This window comes from Ambystoma mexicanum, chromosome 7p (genome assembly GCF_040938575.1).
Source record: "Ambystoma mexicanum isolate Mex_15411 chromosome 7p, UKY_AmexF1_1, whole genome shotgun sequence".
NCBI classification, from domain to species: Eukaryota; Metazoa; Chordata; class Amphibia; order Caudata; family Ambystomatidae; genus Ambystoma; species Ambystoma mexicanum.
The window spans coordinates 625,925,746-625,942,029 of record NC_090939.1 but is presented as its reverse complement, the minus strand read 5'-3'; the positions used below and the strand labels follow the sequence as shown (position 1 = coordinate 625,942,029).

At 46.8% G+C, this 16,284-nt stretch overlaps 1 protein-coding gene across 2 annotated transcripts in view; it reads right to left on the bottom strand.

Annotated features, from left to right (window-relative positions):
- TSGA10 (testis specific 10) overlaps positions 1-14,431 on the bottom strand; it is a 539,078-nt gene extending 524,647 nt beyond the window's left edge. For both annotated transcript variants that reach the window (XM_069636638.1, XM_069636640.1), the window contains exon 1: positions 14,297-14,431. In XM_069636638.1, coding sequence (XP_069492739.1) covers positions 14,297-14,359 — 63 coding nt within the window. In that variant the 5' untranslated portion in view covers positions 14,360-14,431. The remainder of the gene's footprint in view (positions 1-14,296) is intronic.
- Between the last annotated feature and the right edge of the window lie 1,853 nt (positions 14,432-16,284).

The window sequence follows — 16,284 nt, the reverse complement described above, 5'->3', positions numbered from 1 at the left end:
TGAATTCACCAGCCTTATGTTTAGAACGCTTTGCCACAAAACCCACTCCTAATCAACCATGCTCTCTTCATCAGGAACCTGAGACTAGGCTCAAGATTCTGCATAACTAAACCTGCACAACCTTACGCCACCACTAAACTATCTTCCATCCAGGGAAATCCTGTAGCGATATTTGTACCCATTGATGCCACAACACCCAACCCTAAAGACAACTCATCATCCCACCCTAACATCCATCCTACCACTAAAGACATCACAATCAAAGCAGTCCTTGTCAACGCTAGATCACTCCGAGCCCATGCGCTTGACATTGCTGACTTTATTGTCTCCGAAGACCTAGACATCCTAGCCATTACTGAAACATGAACACACGCTGCAGCTGGTCCCTACCTAACTCTGGCCGTCCCTGATAAATATGCCATTATCCATTGCGAAAGGAATTCTAACCTATCCAAAGTTGGTGGCGTAGCATTTATCTTCAAAACATCGCTAGAACTCAGGCCTATTCCTAACCAACCGTTCCCGTCAGCTGAATTACTTTCTGTCCAACTGCCAATATCACCAAATCAAACTGCCATAATGCACCTCATTTACTGACCACCAGGACCCACCACCACCTTTGCTGACGATATCACATCTCTCCTCACAGCCAACACCAAACCTAAGACCCAAATTATATTACTAGGGGACTTTAACGTAGGTTTCCAAGACTCTAATGATTCTAAAGCCCTGGATCTAGCCAACACTAACTGACATTGGATTTACCCATCACATGTATAAACCCACGCATATCAAAGGGAGAACCCTTGACTGGCTTGCTGATCTGAATTGTAGCATCAATACAGTATCCATTGTACCTTGTCTGTGGTCAGATCATCATACGATTACCTTTGTCATCAAATCCAGCCCCCAAAGCCCAAAACCAAGCATCGCTCCCTCTATCAGTACCAGAAATAAGAAGGACATTACCAAAGAGAAATGTACCCCTCCCATCTTTCCTCTACTCAACAAAGCATCAACATCCTGTTCTGACCCCACAGCTTTAGTAGACACCTACAACCATACTATCCTAAGAGCACTTGACATCATAGCCCCTCTGAAACCGCGAAAACCCAAACCCCGTACTCAACTTTATTCGTGGTTCACCCCACATCTGCGAGAATTACGCAAAGCTAAAAGAACTGCTGAGGCACGTTGTAAAAGTATTCCGACGGATGTCAACAAAAGCACCTTAATCCTAGCCTCTCTTAACTACAAGGAAGCCATATTCCTTGCTAAAAAAGACACTTACAACAAGCGTATCATTCAGGCTGAATCCAACACCAAAGAGCTCTTCAAGGTCCTAAAGGAATTGGAATCCCCAATAGCCCCTTTTGACAATTGCTACACTGACACCACCTGCTGTATTAACAGCCAAAAAGTGCTCCTCGATCAAATCTCCACTCTCCAAAGTAAAATCATTGCAAAAACAACACAGCCTTCTCTCGGACTCACTACCAAAGTCCCCTACTACTAATTTATCAGTGACACACTCTTCTAAACCTTTCTGCTTCTCACCTGCTTCTCACCTCTCTGTATTCCCGAAGTGGAAAACACTATTAAAAAACTCAAACCCTCGAACTGCCAAGGGGACTCTTGCCCTGCCCATGTCATTATTAACACTTCGTTCAAATCAGGCTCAGTCCCCGATAATCTCAAGGATGCCTGGGTCATCCCACTTATTAAATAAAACAAACACATTAGATCCTAGTAATCCCTCCATCACCCAATACAACGGTACCCTTCCTACTAAAAATCTTGGAACCTTGGAACCAGCTGCTTATCTACAAATACAGGACTACCTAGAATCCACAAACCTCTTGGCCTCCGACAATCTGGGTTCCGTTCCAGGCACAGAACTGAAACTGCCCTTTTCGACTTAAAATCACAAATTGAAGACCTAAACAACGAGGGCAAATTGGCTCTTTTAATCTTGCTTGAGTTATCGGCAGCATTTGATTTGGTCAACCATCAACTCAAAATGGGGGCACAGTTCTCTGACGAAGCCACCTAATGGGTTAGCTCCTTTTTGGCAAACAGAACCATGAGGGTCTTCTCCCCATTAGCTGCTGTTGGACCCTCACCTGTCCTCTGTGGGGTCCCGCAACGTTCGTTTGTATCTCCCACACTGTATAATGTCTTCACAAAGCCATTATTTGATATCCTTGACCGTCTGGGTGTCACATATACAAATTATGCTGATGACACTCAGATACTCATCCCCATCACTGGTGACTACGTGACCGACTCGAAAGCCCTGAATGATGTTTATCTTTTCATCCAGGCCTGGATGGCACATCACAGGCTTTGCTTAAACGACGACAAAACGGAGCTACTCAGCCTATGTTCCCCTGGTAGACTCAATAAATTGGATCCTGCCTTTAAATCATTTGTCATTGATGGTAACACAATCAAAGTGTCCAATGATACCAAAACTTTTGGTATCTACCTCGACTCTCCTTTATCACTTAATAGACAAACTAACGCAGTGGATTCTGCTTCTGCCTACACATGAAAACATATCACTGCATGTAGACCATTCCTCTCTCCTGCTAGCTGTATCATCCTAGCCAGAACTCTCATTATGGCAAAAATGGACTACTGTAATGCACTCTACCTCGGAACCAGCCAAAGAAACATCAACAAGCTTCAGATTACACAGAACAATGCCATCAGGGCTGCCTTAAACATCCCTAGGAAATTACATATCTCGGACACTAGACGCAGCCTACACTGGCTCCCGGTTGGCCATAGAATTTCCCTCAAGACGTTTCCTCTTACCCACTAGTGCCAAGCTAACACGGCCCCTGCCTACTTAGCTGCCCGATTCATCCCCCACTCCTCATCCCGCCCCTTGAGATCTGCCAAAGCCTATACGCCACCCACGCCCAGATTCAAGCTGAAAAATCAGGCAGTTCCAGTTTCCGAGTTCTCGCTGCCAAACTGTGGAATACATTACCTAACCTATTTAGAGCAGAACCATCTTACCACATCTTTAAAAGAAAAAACAAAAACTTGGCTCGCTGCTCAAGACTGTGCCCAGGCCCGCACCTAGACTTCAACTTACCAGGTCGATTGCTTCCACTCCTTCCCTCTACTCCCTTCTGAAAGCTACCTGTCACTCTTCTCTCCCACTGTGCACGTGCTTTGCTGCTCTGTATTGTATTGTATCTTGCACATACCTGCAACACCATCCATCTCTACTCTCTCTACTTGCCTGTAACTTTGTTAACCGCTAGCAGCTCCAAATTGTAACACCCGGAACATCTGCTAGTAGTTCTAACTTGCATTTCTACCCAATTTTTCAGATAATATTTCTTATATGCATGCTGGCATATACTGTGTAACTACTATCATATCCCTTGTAACTATGTATTCTTACGAAATGCGCCCAGATGCCTCTGGGCAAGGCGCGCAATGTAAATAAAATGAATAGAAATACAAATTGAATAAGAAATACATTCCTTTTTTCAACATTCTGACAATATTCTATATGTATAATGCATTCACAATTTTTGAGGTGTCGGGCATTGCTTCTTTATTTACTAATTAAACCCAATTCAGTTTGAGGTTTCGGTGCGCACCTTGAGACCTTGGCACAAGGTTACTAAATCAGAGCGCAAAAGAAGAACCAGAAACAAATCTGGTTCCAGGTGCGTTCACACACTGCTCTCCTATAGGAGTTGCTTGAAGGAAATTTCTCAATGTTAATATTCACATGTAGAAAATCTAGCTCACAGACTGTGCAAGGTATATAAGAATTCTTTCTTCTAAATTTTTTAATGACAAGGCATAAAGACTGCCTGACTTTTCAGTGCCACAGAATTAGTGTGCCAATGCATTTTGGACTTAATCCATCATCAGGGCTTTAGGGCACAGCAGTCTGAGGTCACTGCGTGTGACCATAATTTATCTTCATGAAACCACAAGAAAACCTGAAAGGTAGTCTCATGGTCACTTGGAGGAAGATCTGTATCCCATCCGTATCTGACTGTAATCTGCCTTCCTACTGATTACAGGTTCCAACTCCTATAGGAGAGCAGTGTGTGAGCGCACCTGGAACCAGATTTATTTCTGGTTGTTCTTTTGTGCTATGATGCATTCAAAACCACATTGCTTTGGCAGTGGTCATTGGTTGTGCCCTATGCTGGATCTTCATGCTAAATTTCGCTACTGTGGTACAGTTCATATCAACACAAGTTTCTGCAAGTATCCTGCCATAGCAAATGCACTTCGAGCTATGCAAACTTCTGCACTGATCTGCCACAAACTAGCATCTCTGCAGCTCCATTGCAAACGTGTGCGCCCTCCATAATGCCATTGTGGTTGCTCGCCTCCTTCACTTTAATCTAATCTGATGTTTATTTAATTCAACATACTGTAGCCCCACTAACCACTGGGGCACCTCCTGGTGGCCACATGCCACCTCTTCTTATTGCCCTTCACTGGCCCTGTGTGTAGGATCTGATGTCCTTCAAGCACTGTGTATTGCTCGCTGGCATTTCAAGGGAATACAGTTTAATTCTGTTTAGAGAAAAGCTAATTCCCCACACACTTTCCATCAATTAATTCTTCCACTCTTACCTTGATGATAGTACCTTTTTTCTATTGGAAGAAAAACCCAAAAGTAGTTAGTCATAGCTTCTCTCACTTGATCCCCCACACTTTGGAACTCCCCACAACTCCCCTACCCCCAATTCATGCTTTCCGAAGCGTTATCACTGATCGAACCTTGACTTTTGATGCCAGAGCGATCTGCCTAGAATAGATAGCAGGGTTGGCCTGCGCTAGCTGAGTAAGATGAGGTCCACATGCTCGAGTGAAGGCGATCATTCAATTTGGATTCAATTGCATGATCAAGTGTGTTGCTCGTCCAGCACCTTCAATCTTTTGCCCTAGTAATAAAAATAGCCATGCACTTCATCTCAATGGGCTAAACCGGCTCAACATTAGACATCAGTTGGCATATGGAGCCCGTTCCACCCGAGAGTCATCACAGAGGGTAAGTCTTACTTGTGCCCAAATTACATTGGAATCATCATCGGCACCTTGCAACTGGTTCATAAACGCTGCTGCTTCCTGGCTACAGGGGAACACTTCAACGGTACCTGATGAACTCAATGGCTCCCTTGCTAAGAAAATCTGATTTTTTTTTTATCGCTTCAGGATCAGTTCATCTGGTGCTTATCAGGACAGAAAATGCATTTATTATTTTCATGTAATCTCTTTATTGGAGGTTACGGAATTTACAGTGGGAAGCATGAAATCAAGCATATTACATTCGGGATTGGCGTGACAAATCAAATCATGAGCATATTAACTGCCAATAAAACAAATGAAGCACATAAGCATAGAGTTGATCCCACTATCTTTGAAACCCCATCAACAACTTAGAACAGTCCCCGCCCCACCTCCAACATATCAACACATCTCCCAACTTCACATGTGAATCGCACGTAGCATTATTTGGGTAAGTTAATATCTATACACATAGGTACATAACAGGGTCCGCTAATTACCGGTCTTCATCCATTCCCTCTTGGTGCACTCGCTGTCTGGGTGTGTGCGCAGCTGGTGGTCTGTGCCACACGTATCGCGGTGCATTGCTGTGTAGGATTAAAACGTGTATTTCTCCCTGCATCGCGCTTTTCACCAGCATAGGCCTTCAATGGGTGAGCGTAGCTATACCTAGAGCACGATGTCCATTAATATGCTAAACCTGTCTGCTCGAGGTTTCGCTTTCCTGATATTAGCCCTTTCCAAATCACAAATCCCGGCTAACAGATTCAGCCACTTCTGCTTGCCCAGCGTGACAGCAGCCTTCCAAACAATCAATATACTCTTTCTAGCCGAAAATAGGCTGATTTGCACAAACTGGCGCATCAAGGAATCATTGTGCCAGTCTTCACCCTGAAGACCACAAAGCGTTGTCAGCGGTGTTGCAGGGACATTGTGGTTATCAAATTTGGTCAGGCGCTGTATCACATGGCTCCAGAAAGCAGGGCATGCCCTTAGAATGTGTCTGATAGTACCCAAAACCCCACAGTTTCTCCAACAACAGGGAGATCGGTGTAAGCCCCTGGCAGTTAGTTTGGAGGGTGTATATGTATAAAGAACCGTACAAAAATGTCGACCTGGGAACTGCGACGGCCGACATTTCTTTTTCTTTTTAACTCCTCCCTTACACCATATATATATGTGGGGGGGTTAAGTGTATAATATTAATATGGGGGGTTGCGGTGGGTCTCCCCCCGCATATATATATATATGTGGTGTAAAGGGTTAAAAAAAAGTCGGCATTTTCGGCAGTCGCAGTGATCACATAGATCCTATGTATAATATACTCTGTGTAGCAGTTTATATTGCATTTCTCTGTGTCGCAAATTACAGGACATTGTGTGGATCGCGTCAAATGCCTCATATATGTCCTCCACTCAAAGTGGTGTTGCTGTATTGTCAGACCAGCTCTCTACCAGAGTAACATTTCTGCTAAGGTTTTGTGTTATTCAAAAGTCATAGAAAGTCCAAATCCTGGGGAACTCGGATGTGTCGTGCCCAAAATCTGACCCACAAGTCGTTTGCCCCCTACCCCAAGAAATCTAAATTTAGTCATAATCAAGTGTATAGATGGGTATACTGGCCACTCTGAGTTCATAAGGACCAATATATTTTAAGTGGACTGGAATGGTAACATAGGGTGTTCGTCATACAGGTTCTTTACCCTGAAATCACCCCAATGTGTGTTTTGCCAGATTTGTACTTGTGTAGTATTCTCGAAGGTTATCAATGCTCGGAGGCTAATCCATGGTGGTATTTCCAGATCTATGATCTAGTAAGGGAGCGCAATCTGTGCCATTCTGCCAGCGTGGGGCCTATAGTAGGGTGGGTCTTAAGCCTGCATGGGAGCCGCCCAGGTGGGAAGGCTAATATTTCTCGTGGTGTGTATGGGCTCATTATTCCCAGCTCCGTCTACCACCAGCTAGTTGTGTCAGTGTCATTGAGCCAGCTTTTGGCCCAGGTGACCTGTGCAGCTAGATAGTAAGTACCCCATGATGGGAGGGCTAGGCCTCCGTTAGCTTTACAGGCCTGGAGAATTAATCTTATTTAATCAAGCCTTCTTGCGTTGCCAAATAAATCTTGCTACTGCTTTATCAAGGGCAGTATACAGGCAACACGGAGGGGGTGCAGGAATCATAGTGGTCAAGTAAATGAGTTTGGGTATTGAGCTCATCTTTACGCATTGATCCTGCCGATAAGGGAGAGTGGAAGTACGTGCCAACCCTCCAAGTCAGCCTGTATTTTCTGCACTACATCAGGATAGTTTTGGGCACCCAGAGCAGAGATGTCCGTGCTTACAATGATCCCTAGATATTTAATATGTTAGGTCTGCAGTAGAAATGGGGCGGTGCTGCCAGAGTCCCAGGGTATGTCTGGTCTAAGCAGCATAACTTCGGACTTATCCCAATTAATGCAATAGCCTGCCACAGGCCTATGTTCCAATAGAATAGCCTGAATTGTGGGAAAGGAGCGCAAGCAGTCGCTAATATATAACAGGATGTCATCTGCATAGAGGGAGACTCTATGTTCTGCCAATCCCTTCATGATTCTAACAGCTAGGGGCTCAATGGCCAGTGCATATTACAGGGGGACAATGAGCTGCTCTGCCGCGTGCTGGTGTGCAGTGGGAAGGGCTCAGATGTATAGCCGTTGGTAATCACTGTAGCATGTGGTGAGTCATATGCAATTTCATGATATGCAGAAACTGCCTCGAGAACCCAAACACCTGGAGAACCGCAAACATATAATCCCACTGCACCCTGTCGAATGCCTTTTCAGCATCCAGTGACAGAATGACATTGCAAGGTTCTGAGGGGCCTTCGATTATATGCAGTAGGCAACGTAGGTTATCAGCAGAATGTCAATGTAGTATAAACCCTGTCTGATCCTGATGGGCAAGGGCAGGCCTCAGTCTCTCTAGCCGCTGCGCAAGGCATTTAGCAAGCACTTTTTCATCAGCGTTTATTAAAGAGATCGGTCTGTATGCGCTACATTGGAGTGGGTCTCGTCCCTTCTTGTGAAAGATGATTATGCCGGCCATGAGTAAGGATAATGGAAGGTTTACCCACCTTAGTCGCCTCTCGAAACATCTGTCCAAGTTTAGGGGCTATGACGTCCCCCAGGCATTTGTATATATCAATTGGCAGGCCGTTGGGGCCCAAGGCCTTACCAGCTGAAAGGCCTTTGATGGCGGTAGCCACTTCTTCATCCGTAATTGGCGAAATGTACATCACCAAATCCCTAGGAGATAGATTCCTGGAGGAGTAAAGGCTGCAAAAAGTCACGTCCCCGTTCCAAGTGACGGACCGGGGGCTCAGCATATTACTCACTGTAGTATTCCGCAAAGCGATTATTTATAGTTTTATCACTGGACAGTATATTTCCTGCATTATCCCTTATGGCCTCAATAATCTCAGCGTGCTGTTTCCCTGTCAGGCCAAGTGCTAGAAGCCAGAGTGATCTATCCCTTTCCATGTATAATGTATGAGCCCACCTACTGAATGCTTTTTGTGTTCTCAGTGTGGAAAGTCGCATGAGTTTCCGCTCTAGTGCTGGTAATGCGTGCATAGCTAGCCAGGTCCTGCGTTATCTTGTGTTGTTGCTCATCTATCGTTAGGGTTTCAGTGAGTGTCTTTTCTTGTGCCTGCCATGTATGCAGTTTTTGTGCCCAACGTGAAATACATTGGCCCTGTAGATATGCCTTAAATGCACCCCAGCATCTTACTACGGGGAATTCATTTGAGATGTTATCCCTCCAAAAGCCCTCTGCGTCTTCCGTAATGTGTTGGACAACGTCAGTATGTGTTAGTGTCATTAGGTTGAGGCGCCAAGAAGGGATATGCTGCGATTCATCCACCAGTGTGATATGCAGGATTACAGGGGCATGGTTGGACAAGGTTGTTGGAAGGATAGAGCATGTCTCAACCATATGCATGGCATTGCAGGGCAAGAGCCAGTAATCTAGTCGTGAGTAGCTGCAGAGATGGTGTGAGAAGTGTGTAAAGTCCTTTTTCCCAGTATGCATTTGTCGCCATACGTCCGTCAGACAGAGTTGGGCCATCAACGTCAGCAGTGTGCATACTTTTTTCAGCGGTTGGAGCACTGTTTTTGCTGTAGTTTGTCTATTGTTGGCTCGAGGGCAATATTGAGATCTCCCCCGATTAATGTTAGGTGGCCCAAAAATGGGGCACAGACAGCTAATGCGTGGGTGAAGAACCCTGGCGTGTCCGTGGTTGGGGTATAGATGTTCATAAAGGTAATGCGTTGGCGGTATAGGGTGCCATGTATCAGCACAAATCTACCTTTCTTGTCTGTCTTGGTATCTATGATGGTAAGGGGGAGCCTTTTATGGACAAATATGTATGTCTCAAGTTTCCTGTGGTATGCGGAGTGGGCCGCCACCCACACCCACCTCCTGCAGAGCGTATCAGATTCAACAGCATTTAGATGCTTTTCCTGAAGGAATAGGAAGTCCCCCAGAAGATCCCTGACATAACTGAGAAGCCTTCTCCGTTTTATCGGATGCCCAAGCCCTTGAATATTGAGTGTCATACATAAGAGAGACGCCATCCTCAATTTGGGGCAAGTGGCTCAGTGCAATGAGCTGACGTCAGAACATTCTAAGCATCCTACACCAGTTCTGCATGAGCTCACACAGCAGGGGCAGTCTACAGAAAGCACAGACCGCACAGACATAGACCATTTCCCTACTGACAGGCAGTTACACGGCTCAGGTATAAGTTGCTACATTAGTGGGACCCCCTGCTTTTGCTCTGGAGTAGTGTATCAAGAATGGTAAGTCAGCGAAGTTGATTGTGGACAAGTACCTAGCCTCTGTGTGATGAACATGTGAATCAAACAACTCCCAAAAAACCAAATCACAATGCACATGAAAGTACAAAAAACAGACATAAGTGGGCAACATTGGGGCCATTAAACAAGGACCCAATATAACATAGTGAGAGCCATTTCCATGGGTGGTGGGTGCAGCCAGTAGGATTCGGCACTGGCCCATGACAAGCAGTCCACCCTGTGCAAGTAGTAGTGTGCAGGGGGAAGACCAAAATATAGGGGCATGACCCGGGCTACACCCATGTTTACGGCGTTTGCGATCGTCTATAGGTGCGTTTTGCACGTGTGAGTTACAGGTAGAGTGTAGCATCTGGAGTTCTCCCCTCCTTCAATTAAAGCATATCAACAGTGTTCCAATGACCATTGAGAGTCTCTTCATATCAGAAGAGCACCTGTGCGACCCGCACATCAGCCAGTCGATGTGTGTAATATGTTTCCCGGCCCAGAGGGGCCAACAAGCCCCAACATTCTGGACTATGCATGTCTCTGCCCATTCCTCACTGCGGAAGGGGCCCATAAGACCATCAAGTCACTGCCCTTACCATATTCCCTCTGCTGCCTCCCAGTCCCCTTGTGCGCCTACCGCTCCTTTTCCATCAAGCATTTGCTGCGCGGTTCTCCCAGTCGGGGGCCGCCCCTGTGCAGACTGCATCACATTTTGGTTCCTCTGGGACAGGTCATGTTCTTTTAGGAATTTCCATGCTTCCTTGGAGGTCATCGGAAGAGTGTCTTTGCCTGTTAAAATGGATAGTCCATATCGCTGGAAATTTGAGGTAATGTCAATGATCGGTACCATGGAGAGCAGTGAATATTGGGTTAAAGCCCCTGCAATGCCTCGATGCTTCCACTGAATAGTTGTTGAAGAGGTGTACTCTGGCACCACTGACTTGTACTGTGCCTGTTGCTCGATACGCTCTCAATATGGCCACCTTCTGCTCGAAATTGAGCAGTACAGTTGTGATGACCCGGGGTCTCTCCCCAGCCTGCGGCTTAGGGATAGGAGCCTGATGGGTGCATTCTATGGTGAATTAGTGTGGGTCAGTGAGCCTTGGCCCTGCGCCCGCACTCACCTGCGAGGCAATAAACCCTGGGGTCATCTTCAACTCCACTCTCTCCTTCTCTACTCACCTTTCGGACATTTCTAAAAAGAGTCCAACTACCAGCTGCACCTCCTCAGAGGTACTCTTCCTTTTCTCACATTTCCCCAGTGGCTCACAGTCTCCAGAGCCCTGGTTCTCTCAAGGATGGACAACTGCAACAGCCTCTTCTCAACCTCCCTGTCTCTGCTTTGTGCTCTTTGCAACTCACCCAGCACAGAACCGCAAGACTTATCCTTAGCCTCAAGCCCAGGGACTGCATCTCTCTGGCGCTGAAATCCCTTCATTGGCTCCCCGTGGTTGCAAGTATCAAGTTCAAGATCCTCTGCATTGTCAACAAACTTTCTGGGGCCTGGGACCTACCTATCTGCAACAATGCCTACTTAAATACTGACCTTCCCTAGCCCTCAGCTCTTCTACCTCCAAACGTCTGCGAGTGAGCCGGTTCTCAAGCAGTGATTTTGAGGGCGATCTTTATCCTCAGTAGGGGCCTCCCTCTGGAACAGCCTCACTGTCGCCCTCCATCTTGAGCCTGATCTCCTTAAGTTTGGAAACTCCTTAAGACACTCCTTTTCTCCTCTTCCTTCTCTCTCCCTCTACGCTGCAAACCTCTCTCTCCACTCTATCCCTAGCCCCCTCCTTTTCTATAGAGCCTGCTGACTGGCCGCCTGGTGTACCTCAGAGTCTCACAGGTCCCCGGCACCCTCAAAAGTCCTCTCGCACTTGCCTCAGGGCCTGCACTTGCCTCATCACTACTGCACTTGGTCAATGACCCATTAGAGTGGCATCTCTCAGTGCTTACCCCAGTGTCTGTCTGAATGGGCGCACTTCCCCCCTGTTGTGCACTCGTTCTCCCCCTCCTCCGTCCCCTGTACCGTCTGTGCACTTGCACAATCTGAACGTACCATGACCTTGGAGATTGTCTATCCTCCCTGACTCCCCTCCGTGCATGGTGGCAGGTAAATGCACTTGGAAAAACTGCAGGATCGTCAGACCTTTCTGCTGTTATCAACACTGTTAATTGTACTATATGCACTTACTCTGCATGTGCAGACTTGATCGTTCAGAAATTCAAGGGCTCTGAATGAATGTTGTTTTTTTCCCTTTGTTCCCTCCCTCCTTGAGCGCTTTGAAACACTTGCCTTCTGTATTGGCCCTTTACAAATAAGCATTACCATACCATACCATACCTTAACTTATCACCAAAGAGGCCATAGAGAAAGACGTCCATGTCCCTGCCTTCCAAGTTTTCAGGAATGCCTAACAGGCGTAGGTTATTCCAGCGTGACCAGTTTTCTTGGTCTTCCACCTTGGCGCTGAGGCGATGAACCTCTCTTAATAGTGTGTCACATCTGCGGATGTTGATTCCTGGTTATCCTCAAGCGCAGTGATTTGCTTATCTGCCGCTTGTTCGGCCTTCAGATCGAGCTGGCCCCTAATGTCCTTCAGTTCTTTCATTACCTCCTGTACAGTGCCATGAGTCCCTTTGGTGTGTTGTCCGATGGTCTTCATCTCAGCCAGAATGGACTGAAGCCAGGCCGGGATGTCCATGTTCTCCTTGCGCCTCACGGGCCAACGTAAGGGCACAGGCGGTGTTTAATGTCGTTGTCTCGGCCTCCGAATCCAACGACGGCCGGGGCATAGCCCACCAGGGCCGTTTCAGATCTGATTATAGTGGTCTTCAGATCCGAAGATCACCCCCTCGGTCCAGTCCATACGCCTGTCCCTTCTGCCAAATGTCCTCCAGGTAGGCTGAGAGCACGACCCCCACACCACCGGCAGTCCCAACCTCCGGCCGCACTTACTCCTAGCCAGGGAGGGACACACTCTCTAGCACCCAGCATGTCCTGCCTCAGTCCAGTATGAATGACGGTTTAAGAGGGTACAAACGTGCAAAGTGTCTCTGGGCCACCTTGCAGCTATGGATCACCCCCAACAGTTAGTACCTTGTAGTTGGTCTCCTCATTCAGAACCATGTGCATCGAAGCAGGGTCCCCAGCACTATGTTCCAGGACAAAGGGGTAGCTAAGTGGTGTGGACGTGCTTAAAAATGTGTCCAGAGGCGAAGGGTGCAGCATACATATATCTCACTGGTGGCGATCTGGTGTGCAGAGCCGGCACTCTATGGAGCTCATATGCAGCTTGATGCTGAAAGTGCCTACTCACACACTGGATATCAGCGGGTACCAGGACTTCTCTGTTTGCTCCAGCTGGTGTTCCTCTCATGCCACGGTGAAAAGCTCTACACAGTGCTTGGCAGGGTACTGAGTCACCAACAGGCCACAGCTCAGGCATGCGCTCCGTTGGAGTTGTTCCTGTCCTCCTAATTTGGAGGAGCGGCTTCCTGCCGCATACGCTGTCGGGATGCAGCGTTCTTTATGGGGGGATGTGAGAAACAGCCCCACCAGCAGCATACTGGTGCCCCCCTGGGGGCACAAACACATGCTGCAGCCGGCCAGTGGTGCAGCGCGGTCCTCGCCGGTCCTCATCACCCCCGCCCCAGCCTTGTTATCCAAGCTGCCAACACGGCTTGCAGGAGCTCAGTGAGGGTTGTATGGTGAGCGGGTCCTCAGCGGGCATCACTTTCTGCTCGATGCTGCGACCTAGACGTTCCACCTCGATTGCAGATATCCTCTATGAATGTCCCCACGGGTCAGCACATCCCGCTCCTTGATCTATACTGCACTCTGACAATCCGCAGCGGGAATAATTCGGACGTGCCTTCCCATCCACTAGGGAGCAGAGTTAGCACATGGCCATGTTGTTTGGGCTCTCGAGCGCCCCCCTACAGAAAATGCATTCTGAATAAAAATATTGCACAAGTCGGAAAAACATCTTCGTAGTTTGTTCGAACGATACATTCCATAAGTAAAACAGACCCATGGAAATCAATTCAAAATATCCAGTATTATACAACCTTCTCACACATTGACCATTATAGTTTAAAATACAGATATTGTTCATAAAAACAACATGTTGATAAAAACTCACCAAGGATCAGTTCATTCTAAAGTGTCGACTGCATTTTCCTCTCCTGTTCTTTACTTATCGAACAATTTACACAGCCTCTAAAACGGTTGCTTTAGACCAAAGAACCCCCACCACACCATTAAACCACCCCACATCGACTTCCATATTTTAAGAACATGTTTTAAACAGTTCATGCACAACGCTATGGGGTCCGACAAGTTCATCAATTATTTTCAGGCTTCTCAATGAATTATGCAGATATAATAATAGTTCAAACTTACCTTGAACTCGGCAGGCGGCTCACTCGGTAGGTTGTCAGCCATCGAAGTTTCGATATTTTCCATGTTAATCGAAGACTGCCGGTATTATTATCAGCACGCCCCAAGTACCTCACTTTGCAGAGAGCAGTCCCTCGCTTGAAAGGTAAGGGTGGAGATGGTGTATTAGGTTATATATTTTCTTCGTGTAAGGAATCTTCTAGACAGGGCAGATTCCAGTGAGGAGGAAGTGCGCAGTTTAGAACACAAAGGTGGCCACCTTTGAAGTTCTAATATCTGGCGGTGAATGTAAGATTCCGAGGGTGTTCTCTTTGGCGGGGGTGATGATCTCTGCAGTGCTTTGGTGAATGTGCCCTCTGAACCGTTGCATATGTTTCTGTTTACTCTACAAGTCCAGGCACGTTTCGATCGTTTTTTGTGAATGACTTGTGTTGCCTTAATGATTTGTAAATATTGCACCAACCGCAAGTGTACATTCATGGTTTGGTTACGTATTTACATGCAGTGGTGGTTACTCTGGATTTGAACATTCCAAACGGCTTCAAGATTCCAGCAATTGCAATGAATCGTTGCCTTAACTATTGATCCCAAACGATAGAAGCGAAAGTCACCAAGGGTGAAGATTTAACAAGCAGAGATTGCACTGGCCATGGCAGCAACACATGAACTAAGGTGGCAGTAACCATACGCCTGCATTACTGTTTGGTGCAACCAGGCCGAGTGGGGGTTACTGCTGCTTGAAACTGTTTTGCATTATGTGTTTTGAGTGATGCAACAGTAAAATATGCTGAAAGGCACCTTAAATTGTCCCTTCAATGACCATTTGTTATGTAATGGTCATGATTGTGTACAGTGTGTAGTGTGTGACCCTCCCAAGTGTGTTGCCCCTTTAAGGAAATGTGTCCCTCCCCTGTGTATTGCCCTTTTAACACTGTGAAAACACAATACGAACGTGATTTTTTTAAAAGGTCTTTCATAAAGAGGACCTAACCGTTCTCTAGGGCCCAATATGAAAGCCAGGTGCTCAAGGGACCAACACAAGCCTTGGAAATGGCCTCTACTCTGTTCAAATACTGCCTTGGTATCTTTATGATGTTTCAACAGCATACAAATGGCATGCTTGGCACATATCTATGTTTGGAGTCATAGTTCACGACAACGAGCTGGCACGAAAGGATTCAAGCATCACAGTATAGAGCGATGAACAGGGTTGGCGCAAGATCCTTCTGCTGCAGCAGGCCATGGCTCGATTCTTCATCGCTCACTGTTTCGGTGGGTATCTCAAATCTGCTCGGAAGGAAAGAGAAGAGAGGTAGAGCCCGGCATGGGGGGAGGAAGGAGTGGCAGAATGTGGAGGCAATTAGTGGAGTAGCTGAGGTATTGGCTTGAGTGCGGAAGTGGTGCTGCAGTGTGAGTTGGTGTGTCTGTGTGTCAAGTGTGTAGAAAAGGTAGTGTAAGGAGTGGGTGTGAAGTGAATGGTACAGAGTGAAAGGAGGGTGTTTGAATATTTTTGAGAGGAGTGGTGTAGTAGCAATGAGGAGGGGAGTAGTGGTGCAGAGGAGGGGAGTAGTGGTGTGGAGGAGGTGATTAGTAGGAGGAAAGTGGTAGCGGAGAAGATGGATTAGTAATTATGGGAGGAGGAGGGACATCAAAGGGTGGAGGCAAGATGTGGGAGTAGTGTAACATCAAAGGGACAGAAGAAAGGGAGGAGTAGCAAGAAGTAACGGTGGAGCAGTAAGAGTAGAGGATGCCTGGGTTAGGGTGGAGGGTCAGTATAAGAGAAGAGAGAGTGAAAGAGAGAGAGAGAGAGGGGGGGGCAGAGCGGGGCAGCCCACAAAGACGCCAATCAAAACACTTGAACCACCCTTAGACTTGGATTGATTCTTTTGCCATCTGCGATGGCACAGTGGGCTTTGCTTTATTGGCGAAAGTAAGAGAGTTGTAAGACTACACATGAATGAACCCAAATCTAATATCCAGTTTAATTCTGA